The sequence below is a fragment of the Bos taurus genome, chromosome 5 (genome assembly GCF_002263795.3).
Source record: "Bos taurus isolate L1 Dominette 01449 registration number 42190680 breed Hereford chromosome 5, ARS-UCD2.0, whole genome shotgun sequence".
NCBI classification, from domain to species: Eukaryota; Metazoa; Chordata; class Mammalia; order Artiodactyla; family Bovidae; genus Bos; species Bos taurus.
The window spans coordinates 78,864,549-78,886,555 of NC_037332.1; the positions used below are offsets into that span (position 1 = coordinate 78,864,549).

At 36.2% G+C, this 22,007-nt stretch overlaps 1 protein-coding gene across 4 annotated transcripts in view; it reads left to right on the plus strand.

Annotated features, from left to right (window-relative positions):
* Nucleotides 1-22,007, plus strand: part of IPO8 (importin 8) — a 66,656-nt gene that overhangs the window by 8,844 nt on the left and 35,805 nt on the right. The window contains exons 3-10 of one of the 4 annotated variants that reach the window (NM_001206120.1): nucleotides 972-1,128; nucleotides 3,639-3,797; nucleotides 4,777-4,933; nucleotides 9,679-9,768; nucleotides 11,440-11,534; nucleotides 11,972-12,056; nucleotides 16,368-16,502; nucleotides 17,370-17,469. In NM_001206120.1, the coding sequence (NP_001193049.1) occupies nucleotides 972-1,128; nucleotides 3,639-3,797; nucleotides 4,777-4,933; nucleotides 9,679-9,768; nucleotides 11,440-11,534; nucleotides 11,972-12,056; nucleotides 16,368-16,502; nucleotides 17,370-17,469 (978 nt within the window). Of the gene's footprint in view, nucleotides 1-971; nucleotides 1,129-3,638; nucleotides 3,798-3,838; nucleotides 3,896-4,776; nucleotides 4,934-9,678; nucleotides 9,769-11,439; nucleotides 11,535-11,971; nucleotides 12,057-16,367; nucleotides 16,503-17,369; nucleotides 17,470-22,007 lie in introns of those variants that run through there. The other 3 variants (XM_024991798.2, XM_024991799.2, XM_059886469.1) reach the window with 3 other exon arrangements.

Sequence of the window (22,007 nt, forward strand, 5' to 3'; positions counted from 1 at the left end):
TTAGCTTCTTTCAGAAGTCTTTTGTTAAATGTTACTGCTGCTGCTGCTAAGTCGCTTCAGTCGTGTCCGACTCTGTGCAACTCCATAGATGGCAGCCCACCAGGCTCCCCTGTCCCTGGGATTCTCCAGGCAAGGACACTGAGTGGGTTGCCATTTCCTTCTCTAATGCGTGAAAGTGAAAAGTGAAAGTGAAGTCGTTCAGTCGTGTCCGACTCTTAGCGACCTCATGGACGGCAGCCTGCCAGGCTCCTCGGTCCATGGGATTTTCCAGGCAAGAGTACTGGAGTGGGTTGCTATTGCCTTCTCCCTGTTAAATGTTGAAGGTAATTAAAAAAAGGAACCAAATCATTGATGATTGTACTTTGATAGAAATAAACAGATAAGAGATTTCCCGAGATTTTCCAAAAATATTTGAAAGCTAATGTTCTTTTCTCTATTGTTATATTTGCAAGTGGCAAATATTTCTGAAGGGTTAGATAATAATTACCAATACTATAAAAAGCATACAAATTTCAAAATGGTAGTGTGGGATAATAATACCCAGTGAAAGAAAGACAGAAAAAGCAATCTATGTGAAGGGCTGTAGAATTTCACCTGTTGTCAGTTCAATATTGGGCATTATGAACAGTATGACTCTCATGATCTGAAAATTTTTTAGTAGAGTTGCATTTAGACCATTTTGTATTTAGTATATAGGTACATACTTGAGTTCCTAGGTCATTTTTCTGTCATGTAAACTCTGGAGCTTTATTTAATGAGATGTTTTCTGCTTAGATTTACTTTACTAGCTAAAGAGAAACTTTAAATTCATATTCATTTTCCCTTCTCCATTTGGCTATTTATAAGATTTTCCATTTTTGCTGGGTGTCATATTTAGCATTAAAGGGTTTAGCTTTTCATGCTCTGCAAGGCTAAATGAAAGCCATCTTTTCAATACTGCTACATTAGCTTTTTTTCCCCCTCTAATTTAGCTGCCATTTACTTGAAGAACATGGTGACACAGTACTGGCCGGATCGAGAACCTCCGCCAGGAGAAGCAATATTCCCATTCAACATTCATGAAAACGATCGCCAGCAAATACGTGATAATATTGTGGAAGGAATAATTCGGTCTCCAGATTTAGTGAGGTACATTATACTAAATCTGTGTGCTTTGTGGGAAGCACAGACTATGTGGATGGGGGAGATTAGTATAATCACCAGCCTCAAGTTTGTTTTTTAGAAGAGATACAAAGTAATAAAGATGGTCACTCTAAGAATACAGTTTTAATTATTTGTTTTTGCATTTGTAATTCTTTGCTTATATATATATATAGAGAGAGAGAGAGGTTTTTTTTTTTTTTTTTGGCTGCATCATGTGGCATGTGGGATCTTAGTTCCCCAACCAGGGATCAAACCCATGCCCCCTGCAGTGGGAAAGGAGGAATCTTAACCACTGGACCACCAGAAAGTCCCTGCCTCAAAATATTTTGGAAAGGATTTAGTTGCTATAAGTAGCCACAAAAAGAGTTAAAGCAAACATGTAACTAAAATTGTTGTGTAGATCCCTGTATGTAAATAACCTATGTTCTCAGTTAGAGCCTTTGACTTTTCACTATTTGCTTTTCTTTTCCCTGATACAAGGAAATTGACTTCTGGGGGTTATAACTTAGCACTTTTGTAATACTCTACCTATCTTTTTATTCATTTTTGTGAGCTGAGCATCTGTTCCTTTGAAGAAGATAGGATGGAGAAAGTATAAACTAGAAGCATCTCTGGTTTTTTAAATTTAGATTAGCTGCTGTAGAGTCCAGCTGACTTTCTACGGTGATGGAAATCTTCTGTATCCATACTGTCTGATCCTTAGTCATGTGGCATAGAAGCCAGTGGAGTACTTGAAATATGGCTAGTGTACCTGAGGAACTGAATTTCTAAATTAATTATATAACTGGTGGCTGCCCTTATTGGATAGCACAACTATAGAGTCAAAAAAATTATGCAGTCTTAAAATAGGAAAAACAAATTCTTTTCAACATGAGAGAGTGATTAGGTTTCTTTAGAAAAGGCAGGAGGGAAATAGATGAATCTGAGGTAGGGAAATGAAATGAACTTCAAGAGAGTAGATATAACTTTATCCCTGAGTGTGACAAGCATTGAACTCCTCTTTGTGCAGTTGTTTCATTAAGAGAAGAAAGGAGGTGTTCTGGTGAAAGAAAATAGTCTTTATTCTTGTTGGTTGCCCACATGCCCGTCTGGCACTGGCTTCCCTGTGGTACCATCATGTGTCCATTTCTTGGCAAAATCTTTACATTTTAAATCTCTCTGAATCTTGCAAGCAATGCTTCTACACAGTAATATATGAAAGGATGGCTGTTCATAGACATCCTTTGCTTGGCTTGGAATGAGAAAGGATTAAGAGGGTCAACCTGAAGATGAAATTAAAAAAATGAAAAGTTTCAGTTTTATTGAATACAGATATGATCTGTTGGTTGTTTAGGAACAGCTGCTGGTTGTATAGGAGGTTATCTTTATCTTTATTATGAGACAGTTCTTTGTGGCTTTGTTTCTTTTATGTCCTGAAGGCTTAACTGTAACCACTCTTAAATATTCTCAAAGTTTATTTAAAAGTACTGCAAAGGATCTTTTGCAGATAGATTTGGAGACACAAGGAAAAGGCATTATTTTGTTTGTTTCATTTCAGTGAATTCAAGTTATTGGCTGTTGAACTGAGTATGTATCTTTTTCTTGGCATGGTGGAATCCTAATTTAGCTTGATTCACTTTCTGACCATTTGCAAGTGACCATGTAAGGACACACTGAGAGTCTGTAGGAGAGACAGTTTTTTTCCCTCACTTTCTTTTCAGTTGTGACTGGGATCCAGTTGAGGAAATGATTACTTACCTAAGTGTTATGAGATCACATCTTTTATCACTTAACTTCGTGGTTTTATTGAAGATACTTCTTTTTTTTTTTTTTTTCTGTTTAGTGTCTTGCCTGTTTCTTTTTTCTACGTTTCTTTGGAAATAGCTCTTAACATTCCCCTCCAGGAATTTCCAGCTAGTACTTGGTACTTTGTATAAAATTTAGGATCTAAGGAAGCTTTGATAGGTGCAAAATACTGCATGGCTAGAATTGCTGATGACTCTGATTCCAGACTTTGGCTCACGGAGATGCTTCCCACTGTTACTAGGCTTCCGTTTTACTTACTGTGACCATTTTTAGGTTAAGTTTGTCTAGTTGAAATAATAAAATACTTTTTTGTTTTGTTTCCCTGTAGGATATGATAACCAAAATACAAAATATGACAAGGTGGGAAATTTTATAAGAGCTGGGGTTGATTCATTGTCTTTTTTTTTTGTAGAATTTTTTATGAATTTATTAAATTTTTTTTTTTTTTACAAAGCTTATCTTTAGGATAAGACCATTTGAAAGATCTGATACATTTTAGGCAATCACTCATTCTGTTTATTTTCAGTAAGTTTGAGTTACTAAGGAGGTGTTTTTTTAATAGGACCACTCTTTTTCTTATCACCCAAGATAAATAACTATATAATGTAGATAAATAGGAATCAAAGTGCTTTTGTGTACAGTACTAGAGGTCTTTGAAGCCTGATATTTATAACTACTTAGATTGTGGACTTTTTTCCCCCACCTTATAGAGTCCAGTTAACAATGTGTCTCCGTGCCATCATTAAATACGATTTCCCTGGTCACTGGCCAGCGGTAGTCGACAAGATAGACTATTACTTGCAATCACAGAGCAGTGGAAGCTGGCTTGGCAGTTTGTTATGTCTATATCAACTGGTGAAGACATATGAGTAAGTTGATTTCTATTGGCTGAAGATACCAGCCTTGTGTTACTTAGAAAGAATTACATTGCATAGAGGGGCCTGCTGTGGGTGTTGTGCAGAATCAGGTTAGTTTGGGAAATGTTGGATTAAACACAAATGTGGTAATTTACTACAGTTTTTCAAAGAATCTTTAATCTGCTAATGTGTTAATCTTTCAGGCAGTGCTTCTCAAACTAATTTGTTAGTTTCAGAGGACCATTTATTTAACAGCTTTCCTTGGAAATTTTGATGGAGAGGTACCTTAACATTTGTCTTCAAGTGAGCACATTATTAAGTAAACCAAACATTTACCTTTTTGGATGCAAGGTAGAAAATGTTCAAGTTTCTTTGCTAATGAGTGTCGTTTCTATAAGAATTGCTTGGAAAGTGTGGGACTAGTGTCACGTTTAATAGCATTGCTTTCTAGTTTCGAATTGCTGCTCCTGCATACAAAGTTCTGTAGTCCTCCTTTTAAAATGATTTTTAGAGGATATTTTAGACTTACACCTATTAAAGTGATCTAAGAGCACATAAATTTGTAAACCATTTTAACTTCTCAATATACGGTATAGACAACTGTGTTTTCCACCACATTATTTGTTGTATAATAGGAATATCTATTTAAGCTGGCATATCAGCCTGTATTTTGTGGCAAGAATTGTGGTATGATGAAAATTAATCTAAGTATTAGAAAAATTGATTTAGGAAAGTTGCAAAGCTGTTTTTGATTATTTTGAATTAGTCCAACTCTTGAAAGATTTTAGGTATTCTGCCTGAAACAGGGATGTGCTCTTTTAAAGTTTCTCTCAGGTTTATTCTAACAATCCAAAGTGAAATGTAATACAGTGTTTGGAAAGTTACCATTTTAGTTTTATATAGTTTAGAAATACTGTTTTTCATTCATTGTTTATAGCTCTTTTGTGGGGGGAGAAATTATTGTTCTCTTGTTTTGTCTTTGCTCATGTAGATATAAGAAAGCAGAGGAAAGAGAACCTCTTATAGCAGCAATGCAAATATTTCTGCCTCGTATTCAGCAACAAATCATGCAGCTTCTTCCTGATTCCTCACATTATTCTGTATTAATACAGAAACAGATTCTGAAAATCTTTTATGCACTTGTGCAGGTAAGTTTCTATAGCAGAAGACAAATTTGATGCCATGTATTTCTGCCTGGCACATCGAAAGTGCTCAGTAAGTGCCAGTTATTGTTTATTGTTGAAAATTACATATTATATATTCTCACATGTATTTCTTAAAAAATAAATCCTTATGAGAGAACAGACTTAGAGAGGTCAACTTAATTGTCCAAGGTTATCTGAGTGGCAGAGCTGAGATTCAGTGGCCATATGTCTTTCACCCCAGTGTCTGAAGTCTGAGTATGGAAGAAACAAGGCAGTTAACTGTCCTAAAACCTGATGATTTGACTAATCTGTCCATAGCGTTCTGCCTGTAGATTAGTTATCATTATAGGAGAAGAGAAAGGAAAAGAAGAGAGTTCTTTTTTTATTGAGAAATCATATTGATGGTAGTTTGTTTACATTTGACCCAATTTAAAGCTAACAAATGAGATTGAGTGACTCGTTTACCTTCATTTAAAAATTTTCTTTTTCTTAATTGAAAGCTATAATGAACATTAATATGGAATGTTTTAAATATAAACATATTTAAAATTTAATCCTCGAAAGGCTTGGGTAAGATAGTTAGATCTGGGTGGAGAAAGAATAATTGCTGTTAGTTTAAACTATTTGAGTGATGAATGGATTAAAGCTTTATTTCATGCTTTCTTGTTAACTTAGTCATGGCAAGAGGGTAGTTTCATCAAGCTAGAGAGTCAGGATAGTTTGATTTTGTTCTTGGCTTCTATCTGACTGAAGTACTTTTATATTGTTCTAGAATATTTCACTTCAATAAGGATTTATATTTTTAGCCTCACCTTTTAAACTTTTAATAGAGACAGTCCAGGGAGGATATTTGTGTTTTTTTCAGCTTTGCCTTTTTTGAGGGAGTGGGAAGGGGAAAGGAGGCACCTCTGAGAAAAGAGAAGAAACTAGAATACTAAGAATACACCTTTTTTTCTTTTTTTTAAAAGTAATAAACTAGGAAGATGTATGATGCTTTTGTTTTTGTTTTTCTGTTCAGAAATCTTTCTCAGGAGCATCACTTTGGGGCAAACATTTTTTATTCAGTGAGATGTCTTGCTATTAGACATAGTAATATCCCATTTATTCAGAGCCAGACTTTCCTTTCCCACTGGGAGAAGCATAGCCAGGAACTGTAAGTAAGACAGAGGATGATGAAATAGTTTTCTTAAAGTCTCTACTTCTACTTAGTTTGCTAAGAGAGCAAAAATCTAATTTTTTTTTTCTTAACATGTATGTGCTAAAAACCTAAGAAATCTGGGAAAAAAAAACCCTCATCATTTTAAACCATTTCAGTAATTTATTATGTGCTGATATAGTAATACACTTCAGTGAGGAATCCTGGAAGCAAAAATTTAGAAGGCTTCAAGTGGCATAGTTCCAGTGTTTATGTAAGTAAAGAGTGATTGTCTATAAAGGAAAAGGCAGAAAAATTTATGTTATAAAAAGTATGATATAATGAAATTGATTTTGTGTAAGCATTTATTAAATATTTATTGTGTACAGGGCTCTTGAATATTTTATACATATTTCAGAACTCATTTGTCCAGAAGTGAACTCATTATTATCTTTCCCCTAACCCTGAGCCTGCTGCTCCTCTTTGCTCCATCTTAAAACCAACTGACTGCCCACTGCATTTAGAATAAAGTGTTAATTTCTTCACATGTCCTATAAAACCTTTCATCTCTCGCCTCATCTTATACTATATTTAGCTTTAGCTTTGTTCTTTACACTCCAGCCATATGGAAATTCTTTTAGCTTCATGAGCAGGTCACGTCCTCTTGTCACTGCTGAGCCTTTAAGGCACCGTGCGGCCTGAGCACCCTCCTTCCCCTTTCTGCCCTGGTCCATTTGTGCTCCTTCTCCATGTCTCGGCTTGCGTATCACTTCTTCCACAGAAGTTGTCTCTTCTATTAGCAGGCTGCGTTTACATGGTCCTCATGGGTGCTTTTACCAACATTGTAATGCTTTTATCTGTCCTGTTTATCACACCATATTGTAATTCTTATTTAAATGTTTCTCCCCCCTCAATTAGAATGTAAGCTTTACTTATTATATCCTTAGCATGTAGCAGGTTTTGGAATGCATGGATGCAGAGGTGCTAAGCCTCATCTCCTGTAGCTCAGGGTGTAGTAGGGAAGGGAGTTGTACACTGTAACATAGTGTAGTGGACTGTGACATCATGCCACAGTGTAGACAAAATTAATTGAAAAAAGTGTTTCTTGAAGGAAAGATTTTCATTAAAGTCATTAAATTGGGTTTGCATCACAAAAAGATAATTATGGGAGGAGAAATTAAGGAAACATCCCTATTTACAACTGCATCAGAAATAATAAAATGCTTTGGAATAAAGTTATCCAAGGATGTAAAAGGCCTATATTCTGAAAGCTATAAACATTGATGAATGAGTTTGAAAACAGTACAAAGAAATGGAAAGATATTTTGTGTTCTTGGATTGGAATAATTAATACTGTTAAAATGTCCATACTATCCAAACAGTCTATAGATTTACTGAAATCTGTATCAAAATATTGATGACATTTTTCACAGAATTGCCAAAGCAACCTTGAGAAAAAAGAACAAACTTGGAGATATCACGCTCCCTGACTTCAGACTACACTACAAATACACAATAATCAAAACAGTATCATACTGGCACAAAAACAAGCTTATAGATCAATGGAACAGAACAGAGAACTCAGAAGTAAACCCATGCACATACAGTCAGTTAATCCACAAAAAAGGAAGCAAGAATATATAGTGGAGAAAAGACAGTCCCTTCAGTAAGTGGTGCTGGGAAAACTGGACAGTCATATGTAAATGAATGAGGACATTTCCTCATATCATATACAAAAATGAAGTCAAAATGGGTTAAAAACCTAAATGTAAGACCTGGAAACCATAAAACTAGAAGAAAAAACAGGTAGCACATTTTGACATAAATCATAGCAATATTTTTTTTGGATTTGTTTCCTAAGACAAGGAAATAAAAACAAAAACAAATTGGACCTAATTAAGCTTAAAAGCTTTTGCACAGCAGAGGAAACCATTGACAAAACAAAAAGACAGACTACTAAATGGGAGAAGATATTTGCAAATGATATTAGCAATAAGGGGTTAATATCCAAAATATATAAACAGCTCATATAGCTCAATAACGAACAACGAAAACCCAATTAAAAATGAACAACAACAACGAAAACCCAATTAAAAAATGGGCAGAAGACTTGAATAGACACTTATCCAAACAAGAAATATAGAGAGCCAACAAGCACTTGAAAAGATGCTCAACATTGCTAATCACCAGAGAAATGTAAATCAAAGCCATAATGAGATACCACTTCATTTCAGAATACCTATCATGAAAAAATCTTCAAATAACAAATGTTGACAAGGATGTGGAGAAAGGGGAATCTTCATACACTTTTAGTGGGAATGTAAATTGGTACAGCCATTATGAAAAACTATATGGCATTTCCTCAAAGAACAAAAAATAGGACTGCCATATGATCAGCAATTCTACTGCTAGGTATATATCTGGAAAAAATGAAAACACTAATTCAAAAGATATATACACCCCAGTGTTGGTAACAGTATTATTCACAATAGCCATATTATGGAAGCAACTTAAGTGTCCATCAATAAATTAATGAATGAAGATGTTGTATGTTTATGTACATGCATGTACATACAATGGAATATTACTCAGCCATAAAAAAGAATGAAATTCTGCCATTTGCAGCAATGTGGATGGACCTAGAGTGTTTTACACTTAGAGAAATGTCAGGCAAAGAAGGCAAATACTGTTATCACTTATATGTGGAATCGAAAAAATAAACAAGTGTTTGTAACAAAACAGAAACAGATACATAGATTCAGAGAATAAACTAGTGATTAACAGGAGAGGGAAGTGGGGAGGGTCAAGATGCATATGGGATTAAGAGATATTAACTACTGTGTATAAAATAAATGAGTAACAAGGATGTATTGTACAGTGAAATATAGCCATTATTTTGTAATAACTTTAAATGGAATATGTCTATTAAATTGTGAAGTTACTTGTATACCTGAAAATAATATAATATTTTAAATGAACTACATTTCAAAAATAAAAAGATAATGATAAAAGGTAATGGAAGTATTGACTAATGTTGCTGTAAAAGTAATTTAACAATATATATGTGTATCAAATGATCATGTTGTATACCTTAAACTTACATAGTGTTATATATCAATTCTATCTCAATAAAACTGGAAAGGTGAAGTTTGACACCCAAAGTGGTAAATGGTAAAAAATCACTTATCTAGAGTCTCATGCTGATTAAATGACCTCTTTCTGTATTATTTTTATTATTTTTTACTTAAAAATGTACCAGGGACTTCGTTGGAGGTCCAGTGGTTAACACTCCATGCTCCCAATGCAGGGGGCATGGGTTTGACCCGTAGCTGGGGAACTAAAAGCCTGGATGATGCACAGCATGGCTGAAAATAAAGGAGGAGCTCAGAGAAATAATTTATAGCATGTATATTTTCTAGATTTTAAAAATTTAACTTACACACATATGCTTATAGAGCTGTTTTAAGTTAAATTTTAGGTTGAATCATCTGAAATTACTATTTTCATGGTCAAATGTTAGCCATTTCATGTATTTCAACCTTTCTATATAGATAAGTTGCAGATTTTTTAGAGGGGAGGAATTATTGTCTGATATTGTTTCCTTTGTTTTCAGTATGCATTGCCTCTTCAACTGGTGAATAACCAAACCATGACAGCGTGGATGGAGATCTTCCGAACTATTATTGACAGGACTGTTCCTCCTGTAAGAAAGGGCTGCTGTTTCTAAGAATTGGAAAAAGTTGGATTTGGGTTATTTGTGGTAGACTGATTATTATCCCAGCCAGCTATTTGAGGAAAAAAAAATTACTGTAATAAAAACAATTTATGATACATACTCAGCTATAGAAAATTCGGATAAACAAAATTAATAAAATAACTGTTTAATCCTCTAAAAATAGCCATTTTTAAAACTTGATAATCATTCTCTTTTTTTCTCTGCATTCATATACAACATATTTTTTCCTACAGAAAATACTATAAAATCTTTATAGGAAGAAGTGATTGAAAAGGCTATACTGACAAAATCTTATTAAAAAGTGATTAAAAAGGGTATACAGAGAAAGAAGCATTAATGAAATCCGTCAGGAAGAACAATTATATTTTATTATATTTGTAAGAATGATATATATAGATAGTTGTGTGCATGCGTGTGTGCTCAGTCATGTCTGACTCTTGTGACCCATGGACTGTAGTCCACCAGGCTTCTCTGTCCATGGGATTTCCCAGGCAAGAATACTGGAGTGGGTACTGTTTTGATATTAATTTTCACTTAAAATTTCTTAGAAATATTTTATACGATTTTGAATTTTTTTGTATGGTACATTTTTGCTTAATGCTTCATTTGCTAGATATTTAGCTTGTTATAGGTTTAACTATAAGGATGTAGTTACATTTCTATGCACATACATGCTTATTTTGTTTTGATAACCTCCTTGCTGTTTTAAGGCCTTGACAGATCTTTAGCTAATTAGTAAATTAATTAATAGAAGTAGAGCTGACTCACAATCTTATATTAGTTTCAGGTGTTTGGCATAGTGATTCAGTATTTTTATAGATTATATTCTATTAAAAGTTAGTAGAAAGTAATGGCTATAATTTTCTACTTTGACAGATCTTGAAAACAGCTTTCCAGAAACAGTGTTTGGCTTATACTTTAATAAGCAGTGACTGATACTGTTTTGTTAAATTCTGTGTTTGCCAGTTTGATAGGTGAAAGATGGTGTCTCATTTTTATCTGCAATAGATGTGATACTATATTTCATCTATCAAAATAACTCGAATAACTAATCAGGTTAACTAACTTAAAATATATTAAAATTTAAAAATTATATATAAAATTATATTAAATATATTAAAATATATTAAAATATAAAATTATAAAAATTATAAAATATTTAAAATTTTGAGTTTGTCTCCTGATGTTGTCTCCAGATGTCTCAATATTCCTTCCTTTGTCTATATCTTGTGACAAATTATGTTGAGGTTTAGTTTATACACATGAATGCACAGAAATTAATGAACAGTTCAGTGAATTTTGACAGACTGACACTTGTGTTACTGTCTCCCAGATCAAGATACAGAACTTTTTGGTATCCCAGAGAGTTTCCTTGAGGGATATGGTGCTTTGTATTTTGTTTTCTACTTATTTGGGCCTTTTAAAGACAGGAGATAAATGTGAACAGTAGCACTAGTTAGTTGAAGTTTTGCTTGTTTAATTCCTACCTAGCAATCTGTAAAGTAAGAACTTGGATTTGTATGGCAATCTGAATTCATATTTAATATTGCTTAATTCATATCAACATTTATTCTGCCTTTGTTAGTCACACAAACCCTTTCACTGTAGGAATTTTATCTGGGTGTTTTGTCCTCCTAGGAGACTCTGCAGATTGATGAGGATGATAGACCAGAACTAGTCTGGTGGAAATGCAAGAAGTGGGCACTACACATTGTAGCTCGTCTCTTTGAACGGTAATTCTGGTTATTAGATTCACCATCTGTGGTTAGTATCTCAGTATTGGATATAGTAAAATTGAATAGGTCCCCTTGATGCTGTATGGTATTTGATCATTTTTCTTTAGAGGGCAAAAAGTTATCCTGTGCTTGTTTTAAATCAGGTTTCACTGTGATCCTTGGCTTTGAGATCATAATGAGGTGAACAGTCTTCGCTGGGTCTTTCTAGTCTCTGTAAAAAAGGATGGAGAGATGATATTTCTGTCTGAAATTTTAAGTATGGCCTGCAGTCTAAGTGCTGCTTGTCATAATATCATTTTGGGGCTTGTGAATAAAAGGGAAAGTGTTAGTTTTCTGCCCCAATAAAATGTATCTATCAAAACGTATTTAAACTAATGAGCATGTTTTGTTTACAAAATTCTCAATATTTAAACATTTTCTCTTTGTGTTTTAAGATATGGAAGCCCAGGAAATGTCACAAAAGAATACTTTGAATTTTCTGAATTCTTTTTGAAAACTTATGCAGTGGGAATTCAACAGGTAATAAACTTAACATTTAAAAAATAAAAGGATGGTTACTACTGAAAGTAGTTAAAGTCACTTCTATCATTTAAAAGTAGATTATAAAATATTAATTAATACATTACCTATTTTTAAGGATGAAATGGCAGATCTGGGAATCTAATGCAATGCAGTCAGTTGTAGAAGCAAATGTACTAGGGTACCTACTGCAAGAATTCCCCTCCCAAGCAAACAAGTATGTTGACTGATACTTGTACAGCAGTCACCAGTATTAGATCATGTTCTTCAGTTAACTTTCTGACCTCATATCAGTTTCTTACCCGCTATTTCTTGAAGCCTGCACATCTTTGTTTTAAGTTTTCATATAGGAAGATTTAGGTAATAGGAATTGATCTATTTCAAGAGGAGTTGAACTCAAAAGTTGACATTCAGCTGAGAGCTTACACATTTTTGTGGAAGTTTGGGAACTTTTCTATACAGTGAAAATTAGGAACTCTTAAGAAATACTCCAAGTTGATTTTAATGTTTACAAACTCTTTGTGACCCCACGGTCTGGAGCATGCCAGGCCTCCCTGTCTATCACTAACTCCTGGAGCTTGTTCAAACTCCATGTCCATTGAGTCAGTGATGCCATCCAACCATCTCATCCTCTATCATCCCCTTCTCCTCCCGCCTTCAATCTTTCCTAGCATCAGGGTCTTTTCCATTGAGTCGGTTCTTCGCATCAGGTGGCCAAAGTATTGGAGTTTCAGCTTCAACCTCAGTCCTTCAAATGAATATTCAGGACTGATTTCCTCTAGGATTGACTGGTTTGATCTCCTTGCTGTCCAAGGGACTCTCTAGAGTCTTCTCTGACAACACAGTTTAAAAGCATACGTTCTTCAGTGCTCAGCTTTCTTTATGGTCCAACTCTCACATCCTTATATGACTACTGGAAAAGCCATAGCTTTGACTAGATGGGACCTTTGTTGGCAAAGCAATGTCTCTGCTTTTCAATATGATGTCTAGGTTTGTCATAGCTTTTCTTCCAAGGAGTGTGCATGCGTGCTAAGTTGCTTCAGTCATGTCTGACTCTTTGTGACCCTGTGGGCCATAACCCACCAGGCTTCTCTGTCCAAGGGATTCTCCAGGCAAGAAAACTGGAGTGAGTTGCCATGCCCTGCTCCAGGTGATCTTCCCAATCCAGGGATTGAACCCGCATCTTTTATGTCTCCTGCATTGGCAAGCGGGTTCTTCACCACTTGAGCCACCTGGGAAGTCCTTCCAAGGAGCAAGTGTCTTTTAATTTCACATCTGCAGTCACCATCTGCAGTGATTTTGGAGCCCAAGAAAATACAGTCTGTCACTATTTTCATTGTTTCCCCATCTGTGTCATGAAGTGATGGGACTGGATATCATGATCTTAGTTTTTTGAATTTTGAGTTTTAAGCCAGATTTTTCACTCTCCTCCTTCACCCTCCTCAAGAGGCTCTTTAGTTCCTCTTTGTTTTCTGCCCTTAAGGGCAGTTTGTATTCCATTAGACAGTTTGTATGTCAAATCCTAAAAGATAATGCTGTTAAAGTGCTGCACTCAATATGTCAGCAAATTTGGAAAACACAGCACTGGCCACAGGACAGGAACAGGTCAGTTTTCATTCCAATCCCAAAGTAAGGCAGTACCAAAGAGTATTCAAACTACTGGACAACTGCACTCATTTTGCATGCTAGCAAAGTAGTGCTCAAAATTCTCCAAGTGAGGCTTCAGTAGTACGTGAACCGAGAACTTACAGATGTTCAAACTGGATTTAGAAAAGACAGAGGAACCAGAGAGCAAATTGCCAACATCCATTGGATCATCTTAAAAGCAAGAGAGTTCCAAAAAAACATCTACTTCTGCTTTATTGACTACGCCAAAGTCTTTGACTGTGTGGATCACAACAAACTGGAAAACTCTTCAAGAGATCGGAATACCAGACCACCTTACCTGCCCCCTGAGAAACCTGTGTGCAGGTAAAGAAGCAACAGTTAGAACCGGACATGGAACAATGGACTGGTTCCCAGTTGGGAAAGGAGTACGTCAAGGCTATATATTGTCAACCGCTTATTTAACTTATACGTAGAGTACATCATGTGAAATGCCGGGCAGGATGAAACACAAACTGGAAACAAGATTGCTGGGAGAAATATCAGTAACCTCAGATATACAGATGACACCCTTATGGCAGAAAGTTAAGAAGAACTAAAGAGCCTCTTGATGAAAGTGAAGGAGAGAGTGAAAAAGCTGGTTTAAAACTCAATGATAAAAAATGAAGATCATGGCATCCTGTCCCATCACTTCATGGCAAATAGAGTGGGGAAAAATGAAACAGCACCAGACTTTATTTTCTTGGGCTCCAAAATCACTGCAGATGGTGACTGCAACCATGAAATTAAAAGACACTTGCTCCTTGGAAGGAAAGCTGTGATGAACCTAGACAGCATATCAAAAAGCAGAGACATTACTTGGCCAATAATGGTCCATCTACTTAAAGCTATGGTTTTTCCAGTAGTCACGTAAGGATGTGAGAGTTGGACCATAAGAAAGCTGGGCACTGAAGAATTGATGCTTTTGAACTGTGGTGTTGGAGAAGACTCTTGAGAGTCCCTTGGACTGCAAGGAGATCCAACCAGTCAATCCTAAAGGAAATCAGTCCTGAATATTCATTGGAAGGACTGATGCTGAAGCTGAAACCCCAATACTTTGGCCACCTGATGGGAAGAACTGACTTCTTCGAAAAGATCCTGGTGCTGAGAAAGATTAAAGGTAGGAGAAGAAGGGCGACGACAGAGGATGAGATGGTTGGATGGCATCACCAACTCGATGGACATGAGTTTGAGCATGCTCAGGGAGTTAATGATGGACAGGGAAGCCTGGTGTGCTGGAGTCCATGGGGTCACAAGGAGTCAGACATGACTGAGTGACTGAACTGAACTGAAATATATACTTCGTTGTGGATACCAGGATAATCAAGGAGCTGGTCAGCTCTTTCTCTGCTCTTTCCACTGCTATTAAAGCCCCAGTAAGCATCCTAAAATTGAATCCTTCTTATAGTGTGTTCATTAGAGGTTTTCAGCGTCACATAAACATGTGTAAATACACACACATTTAAATTCCATGCTGTTGCATCCATGCTGTGGAAGCCCTTCACAAAATGGCGCTCATGACTGAACAGCTAAACTGAACTGCATCCACGCCATAAACTGAACCTTGGTTATTTAAGATGTATATTCCTCATATTTTTTAATGTTTTTTTTTTTAAATCAAAAGCTGTTCCTTCGTTAGTGTTGTGTCTCATCTGCTACCTGCACTTCGCGTGAACCACAGCTGTATTAGGGAGAACTGTGTTCAATAGCATCCCTTTTTAGTCTGAATTCCAGAAAGAGTTTCTTGGTGATAGGATTTCTGACAAATTTTATAAACCTGAATTTTATGTGACTTGAACTGAATTCATGTTCTGAATTTATAAATTTTGTATGTGTTTTAAAAGGACACTTTTAAATTTATGCAGCAGTTCAGAGATAAGCTTGTTGTAGTGAAGGACTCTGGAGATCAGGAACCGGAATACTTCGGCTATGTGGTAGTGCAGCCTCCGACATGGGTCATTGCAGTGGCTTTGGGCATGGTTCCTTCCTTAGAAACAGTCTTTAAAAAAAAAAAAATTAATAACTCAATTTTGTGTTATTTCTACAAAGACTTTCCATGGTCTGAGATTATAAAATAAAAAATTTCCACACTCTTTTAGTTATTCTATGGTTTCATTTTTTTGTAGCTGTTGAAATATTTTGCCCATCTGGAATTTATTTTGGTGTGAAGTTTAGTTAGGCAGCTACGTTAATTTTTTAGGAGCTACCTAGTCAACTATCCCAGTACTGTTTTCTTTTGAATGACCTTGTTTCTCTTCCAGTTGAAATGCACCTTTATCAAATATTAAAAATCTGTTTATGGTGTCTCTCACTATATGGATATAGTGTTTTCAGTGTTCATTTAGCCAAGTCTATTATTTTACAGTAGTTTTAATTTATTTGAAGAGCTAGTATGTGGAATAGAATATAGACTTATTTTGAATACTTTCACAGGTTAGAAGTAGGGTAAATGGCAGAAAATCACAGTGAGATACCTTTCAGTTCAGTATAACAAGGACATATCTAAGCTCATGTGCTTTCTCACAAAATATTTATTTCTCTAAAAATCTGTTATTTTTTTTTATCTCTATAACCTCTGACTTGATTTTATGTCATGCCTAAAATGCCCCTCCTGTTAACTTTAAAATTGTTTGTTTTCCTATGTTTTCTCTTCCTGTTTTCCTATAGGTACTACTAAAAATTTTAGACCAGTATAGGCAGAAAGAGTATGTAGCTCCCCGTGTTCTTCAGCAGGCTTTCAACTATCTCAACCAAGGAATTGTTCATTCTGTGACCTGGAAGCAGATGAAGCCGCACATACAGGTTAGTGGCAGTGAGCAGCTCTCCGAAATTATCCTCTGGTTAAAAATTTTCTAGACAAGGTCAGTGTTAACTAATCCAATATTTTATATTTAACATATTTTTGTTTTCATTAATAATTTCAGAAGAGTATCTTATGTTTCATATAAAGAGTTTAGAAGTTTAAATATTTGAGAAGAATGAGGCCTTCAAGTTAAATGAGTTGATCTTGGTTGGAATCTCATTTAGTCTCTGTTTTTCCTCTGATACGTCAGATAGTAGTTTTCTACCTTCCTTACCTGCAAGTTGCTAGGATCAAATGAGGTATTTTGTATAATAGCGTTTTGAAAACAGTCACCAGGCCTGTAGTTAAGGTAGTGTTCTTTTGTAGGAAATGCAGCCTGATACATGACCATTTTCTTTTGTAGGTTTTTATTTCTTTTTTTAGGTTGTTAAATTCTACAGCAAAAGCTAAAGTTTTCTGTTTGTATCAATTTTATTTAAAGGTAGAATTCAGCATTGTTAAGCATTGATTAATTCAGCATTGATAAAGAACAAATCAATGAAAAGTTATAGACCATTGATAAAGTAATATTTACATACAGATAACTGGATAATTTGAAGAATTTAGGAACTAAATTTTTTCCTCTCAAAGAATGCATTCTTTAATTCTGTAATCTCTAAGACGGTAGCTGAAAAGTAAAGCAAATTCTTTTATCTTTGGAATCTAGGATAGATTTTGTTTAGTGTTATCTTATTACAGATCTTAAAGATCTGTTAGAAACATTAATATGACAGTTTGGAAAACTGACTTCCTAAAGCCTTTCATTATTGATATTCCCCAAATATGAATACTCTATATCCATTTATTGGTTTGTTTTTTTCTCTTAGAATATCTCTGAAGATGTGATTTTTTCTGTGATGTGCTATAAAGATGAGGATGAAGAACTGTGGCAGGAAGATCCATATGAGTATATAAGGATGAAATTCGGTAATTGAGATGATTTTATTCTTCATCAGTACCTGGTTATATGAAGTAATATAACTAAATTTATACTTTTAAGTAGATTTATTACTTTGTGAAATTCCCAGAGTTCTGCTTTGCATGATAAACTCCAAAACTCATGAAAGTTTGATGTTCTGCTGAGCCAGTGGTCTTGAGATGAGAAGCTACTTTATTTATCTAACCCTCTCAAGGATGCTGAAGCATTATCATCTCTATACAACTCTTTCTATTGTGATGCTGATCTGCAGAGTCCATTCCTTTCTATGCCTTTTGGGCTACACATTTGGGTTTGTTCTTGGTCTGGGAGATCACTTGCGTATCTGCATATTTTAGGAATGCTCCAATATAGTTTGTGTCCTTATCCTAGGGACTGAATATTCCTCAGGGGAATGAAATACTTATGTTGACACCAGTGTGTGGCCCTGTTCTCTGTGGATTCTTTTAGCCTTGCATCTTCCTGGAAGCTGCCGGACTCTGTAGGTTGCCCAAATTCATTCCCCTTTATTCCCAGTATGAATTAATCACTTCATGCATACTCAGGCAGTTAGTATAGGAAGGTGTTACTTGTGTACTGCTGTTTCTCCCACAGTGAAGAAGCTATCTGGGGGCAGGGACTGTCTTCAGTTCAGTCCAGTTCAGCTGCTTACTCATGTCCGACTCTCTGTGACCCCATGAATTGCAGCACGCCAGGCCTCCCTGTCCATCACCGACTCCCAGAGTTTACCCAAACTCATGTCCATCGAGTTGGTGATGCCGTCCAACCATCTTGTCCTCTGTCATCCCCTTCTCATCCTGCGTTCAATCTTTCTTAGAATCAAGGTCTTTTCCAGAGTTAGTTCTTTGCATCAGGTGGCCAAAATATTGCAATTTCAGCTTCAGTATCACTCCTTCCAATGAATACTCAGGACTGACTTCCTCTAGGATTGACTGGTTTGATCTCCTTGCAGTCCAAGGGATTCTCAAGAGTCTTCTCCAACACCACAGTTCAAAAGCATCAGTTCTTCAGTGCCCAGCTTTCTTATGGTCCAACTCTCACATCCTTACATGACTACTGGAAAAACCATGGCTTTGACTATATGGACTGTTGTTGGCCAAGTAATGTCTCTGCTTTTTGATCTGCTGTCTAGGTTCGTCATAACATTTCTTCCAAGGAGCAAGCGCCTTTTAATTTCATGGCTGCAGTCACTATTTGCAGTGATCTTGGAGCCCAAGAAAATAAAGTCTGGTGCTGTTTCTGTTGTTTCCCCACTCTATTTGCCATGAAGTGATGGGGCTGGATGCCATGATCTTATTTTCTGAATGCTGAGTTTTAAGCCAGCTTTTTCACTCTTTTCCTTCACTTTCATCAAGAGGCTCTAGTTTTTCTTTCCTTTCTGCCATAAGGGTGGTGTCATCTGTGTATTGGAGGTTATTGATATTTCTCCTGGCAGTCTTGATTCCAGCTTGTGCTTCATCCAGCCTGGCATTTCGCATGATGTACTCTGAATATAAGTTAAATAACCAGGCTGACAATATATAGTCTTGATGTACTCCCTTCCCAATTTGGAACCAGTCTGTTGCTTCATGTCTGGTTCTAACTGTTGCTTCTACCTGCATACATATTTCTCAGGAGGCAGGTAAGGTGGTCTGGTATTCCCATCTCTTGAGGAATTTTCCAGTTTGTTGTGATCTACACAGGCAAAGGTTTTGGTATAATCAATAAAGCAGAAGTAGATGTTTTTCCGGAACTCTCTTGCTTTTAAGATGATCCAATGGATGTTGGCAATTTGATCTCTGGTTCCTCTGCCTTTTCTAAAACCAGCTTGAACATCTGGAAGTTCTTGGTTCACGTACTGCTGAAGCCTCACTTGGAGAATTTTGAGCATTAGTTTGCTAGCATGTGAATGAGTGCAATTGTGCAGTAGTTTGAACATTCTTTGACATGGCCTTTCTTTGGGATTGAAATGAAAATTGACCTTTTCCAGTCCTGTGGTCACTGCTGAGTTTTCCAGATTTGCTGACATATTGAGTGCAGCACTTTCTTAGCATCATCTTTTAGGATTTGAAATAGCTCAACTGGAATTCCATTACCTCCACTCGCTTTGTAGTGATGCTTCCTAAGGCCCATTTGATTTCATATTCCAGGATGTCTGGCTCTAGGTGAGTGATCACACCATCATAATGATCTGGGTCATAAAGATCTTTTTTGTATAGTTTTTCTGTGTTTCTTGCCACCTCTTCTTAATACCTTCTGCTTCTGTTAGGTCCTTACCATTTCTGTCCTTTATTGTGCCTGTCTTTGCATGAAATGTTCCCCTGGTATCTCTGTTTTTCTTAAAGAGATCTCTAGTCTTTCCCATTCTATTGTTTTCCTCTATTTCTTTGCATTGATTACTGAGGAAGGCTTTCTTTCTTTTTTTTTTTTTCCATATAAGTGTTCAGAAGAGGCAAATCAATAGGGACAGAAAGAAGAGGAGTGGTTGACTAGGGCTGGCCACGTCGGGCCAGAGAGAGGAACGGGCTATGGTTGCCACTACATGCTGCATTCCCCTTTAGGGTGATGAAAATAGTCGAAATGTAGGTTGTGATGATGAGTGCACAAGTCTGAGAATATTCTAAAAACCCACACATTGTACGCTTTCAATAGGTTAATTTTATGGTATGTCAACTATATCTCAATAAAGGTGTTCATTTTTTTTATTAAAGGAAAACTCAACTGGAAGAGATTCTCTGCTAATGGTTACTCGCTAAAAGGAGTTCAATAAAGAGGGGTGGGGGTGGAATCAAGCTCTTCATGCAATCACCAAGGTCTCTGTAAGAAGAGCTGCTTCCAGGGAAGCCAGTGGGAAGGGTTAGTTAGTCTGAACTACTCTCTAGAATACTCTAGCTGTAGAATCCGGATTCAGAGTCAGTTTTATTTCTATAAAGAACACACACTGCTGGGGAAAGGATTGTATGAGAAATAGCTCAGGGAGGGAGACTTTCACAAGAGAAAGAAAAAAAAATGTCTATTTCCATTCATCTCTTCTATTAAACAAGAGCTCTCAAAGAAGACTTCCTTTTTTTTTTTCTTTCATCAGTTTTATAGTTTCCTATATATAGATCTTTTGTTTCTTTAGGTAGATTTATTCCTAAGTATTTTATTCTTGTCATTGCAATGGTGACTGTAATTGTTTCCTTAATTTTCTTTTTCTTGCTGTTCTTTGAAACTCTGCATTCAAATGGATGTATCTTTCCTTTTCTCCTTTGCCTTTAGCTTTCTTCTTTTCACAGCTATTTGTAAGGCCTCCTCAAACAACTATTTTGTCTTTTGCATTTCTTTTTCTTGAGGATGTTCTTGATCACTGCCTCCTGAAAAATGTCACAAACCTCTGTCTGTAATTCTTCAGGCACTCTGTCTATCAGATCTAATCCCTTGAATCTGTCAGTTCCACTGTATAATCGTAAGGATTTGATTTAGGTCATACCTGAATGGTCTAGTAGTTTTATCTATTTTCTTCAATTTAAATCTGAATTTGGCAATAAGGAGTTCATGATCTGAGCCACAGACAGCTCCCAGTCTTGTTTCTGCTGACTGTATAGAGCTTCTCCATCTTTGGTTGCAAAGAATCAGCCAGTGTGATTTCAGTATTGACCATCTAGTGGTCTGTCTTGCTTTATTTTGCATTCTCCATCCCTTCTAGAGCTCTACACTACTTTGCAAGTTCTTGGCACTAGTCTGCATTCAGTGAAATGTTCAAATAAATAATGTTAAGACTAGCATTACCTAAGGCATGCTGAAGGGGCTGTGACCACAGTGCTTTCCTCTTCTTGGGACATGTGTTTCTGGTTACCTGAATTAAGCCTACTAGAATAGATGCCAGATTATTGGTCCATGTTGTTTTCACAATGCTTATGTTTAGTATTATTTGATTCGGTAAGTTAGGAAGTGCCTCTTTCTCTTGGAGACAAAGTACAGGAAAAGCACAAGTATGAGAAAAGTATTTACCACTGGTTTATCCTTCCATTCTATCATTTCCTTTTCAAATCATGATACATAATGCAGGATTTATTAATTCCCCTTCCTAATGCTTTAATGGGCTTCCCACGTGGCACTAGTGGTAAAGAACCTACCTGCTAATGCAGGAGACTTAAGAGATGTTGCTTCGATCCCTGTGCCAGCTGATCCTCTGAAGGAGGGCATGGCAGCCCACTCCAGTATTCTTGCCTGGTGAATCCCTTGGACAGAGGAGCCTGGTGGGCTTCAGTCCCTAGCACTGCACAGTCGGACACGACTGAAGTGACTCGGCACATGCACAATGCCTTAAATAGCACAGAATTATTTGCCAATCTTTCTTCTGTCTTATTTAAGGCATTCTTTTTAGTGTTTGGCTTTTCTATACCTGTGAACTTTTATAAGTGCAGTGTATTTGTTTAGCTTTCAGAAAACTACTGTTATTTTACTTACTCTTCATATTAAATAAGAAAGTACCTCAGGTTTTGGAAAAATATAATAGTTAAGAGTTCTGTGTGTTACATTTTATTGATTAAAGGAGAATATGGAT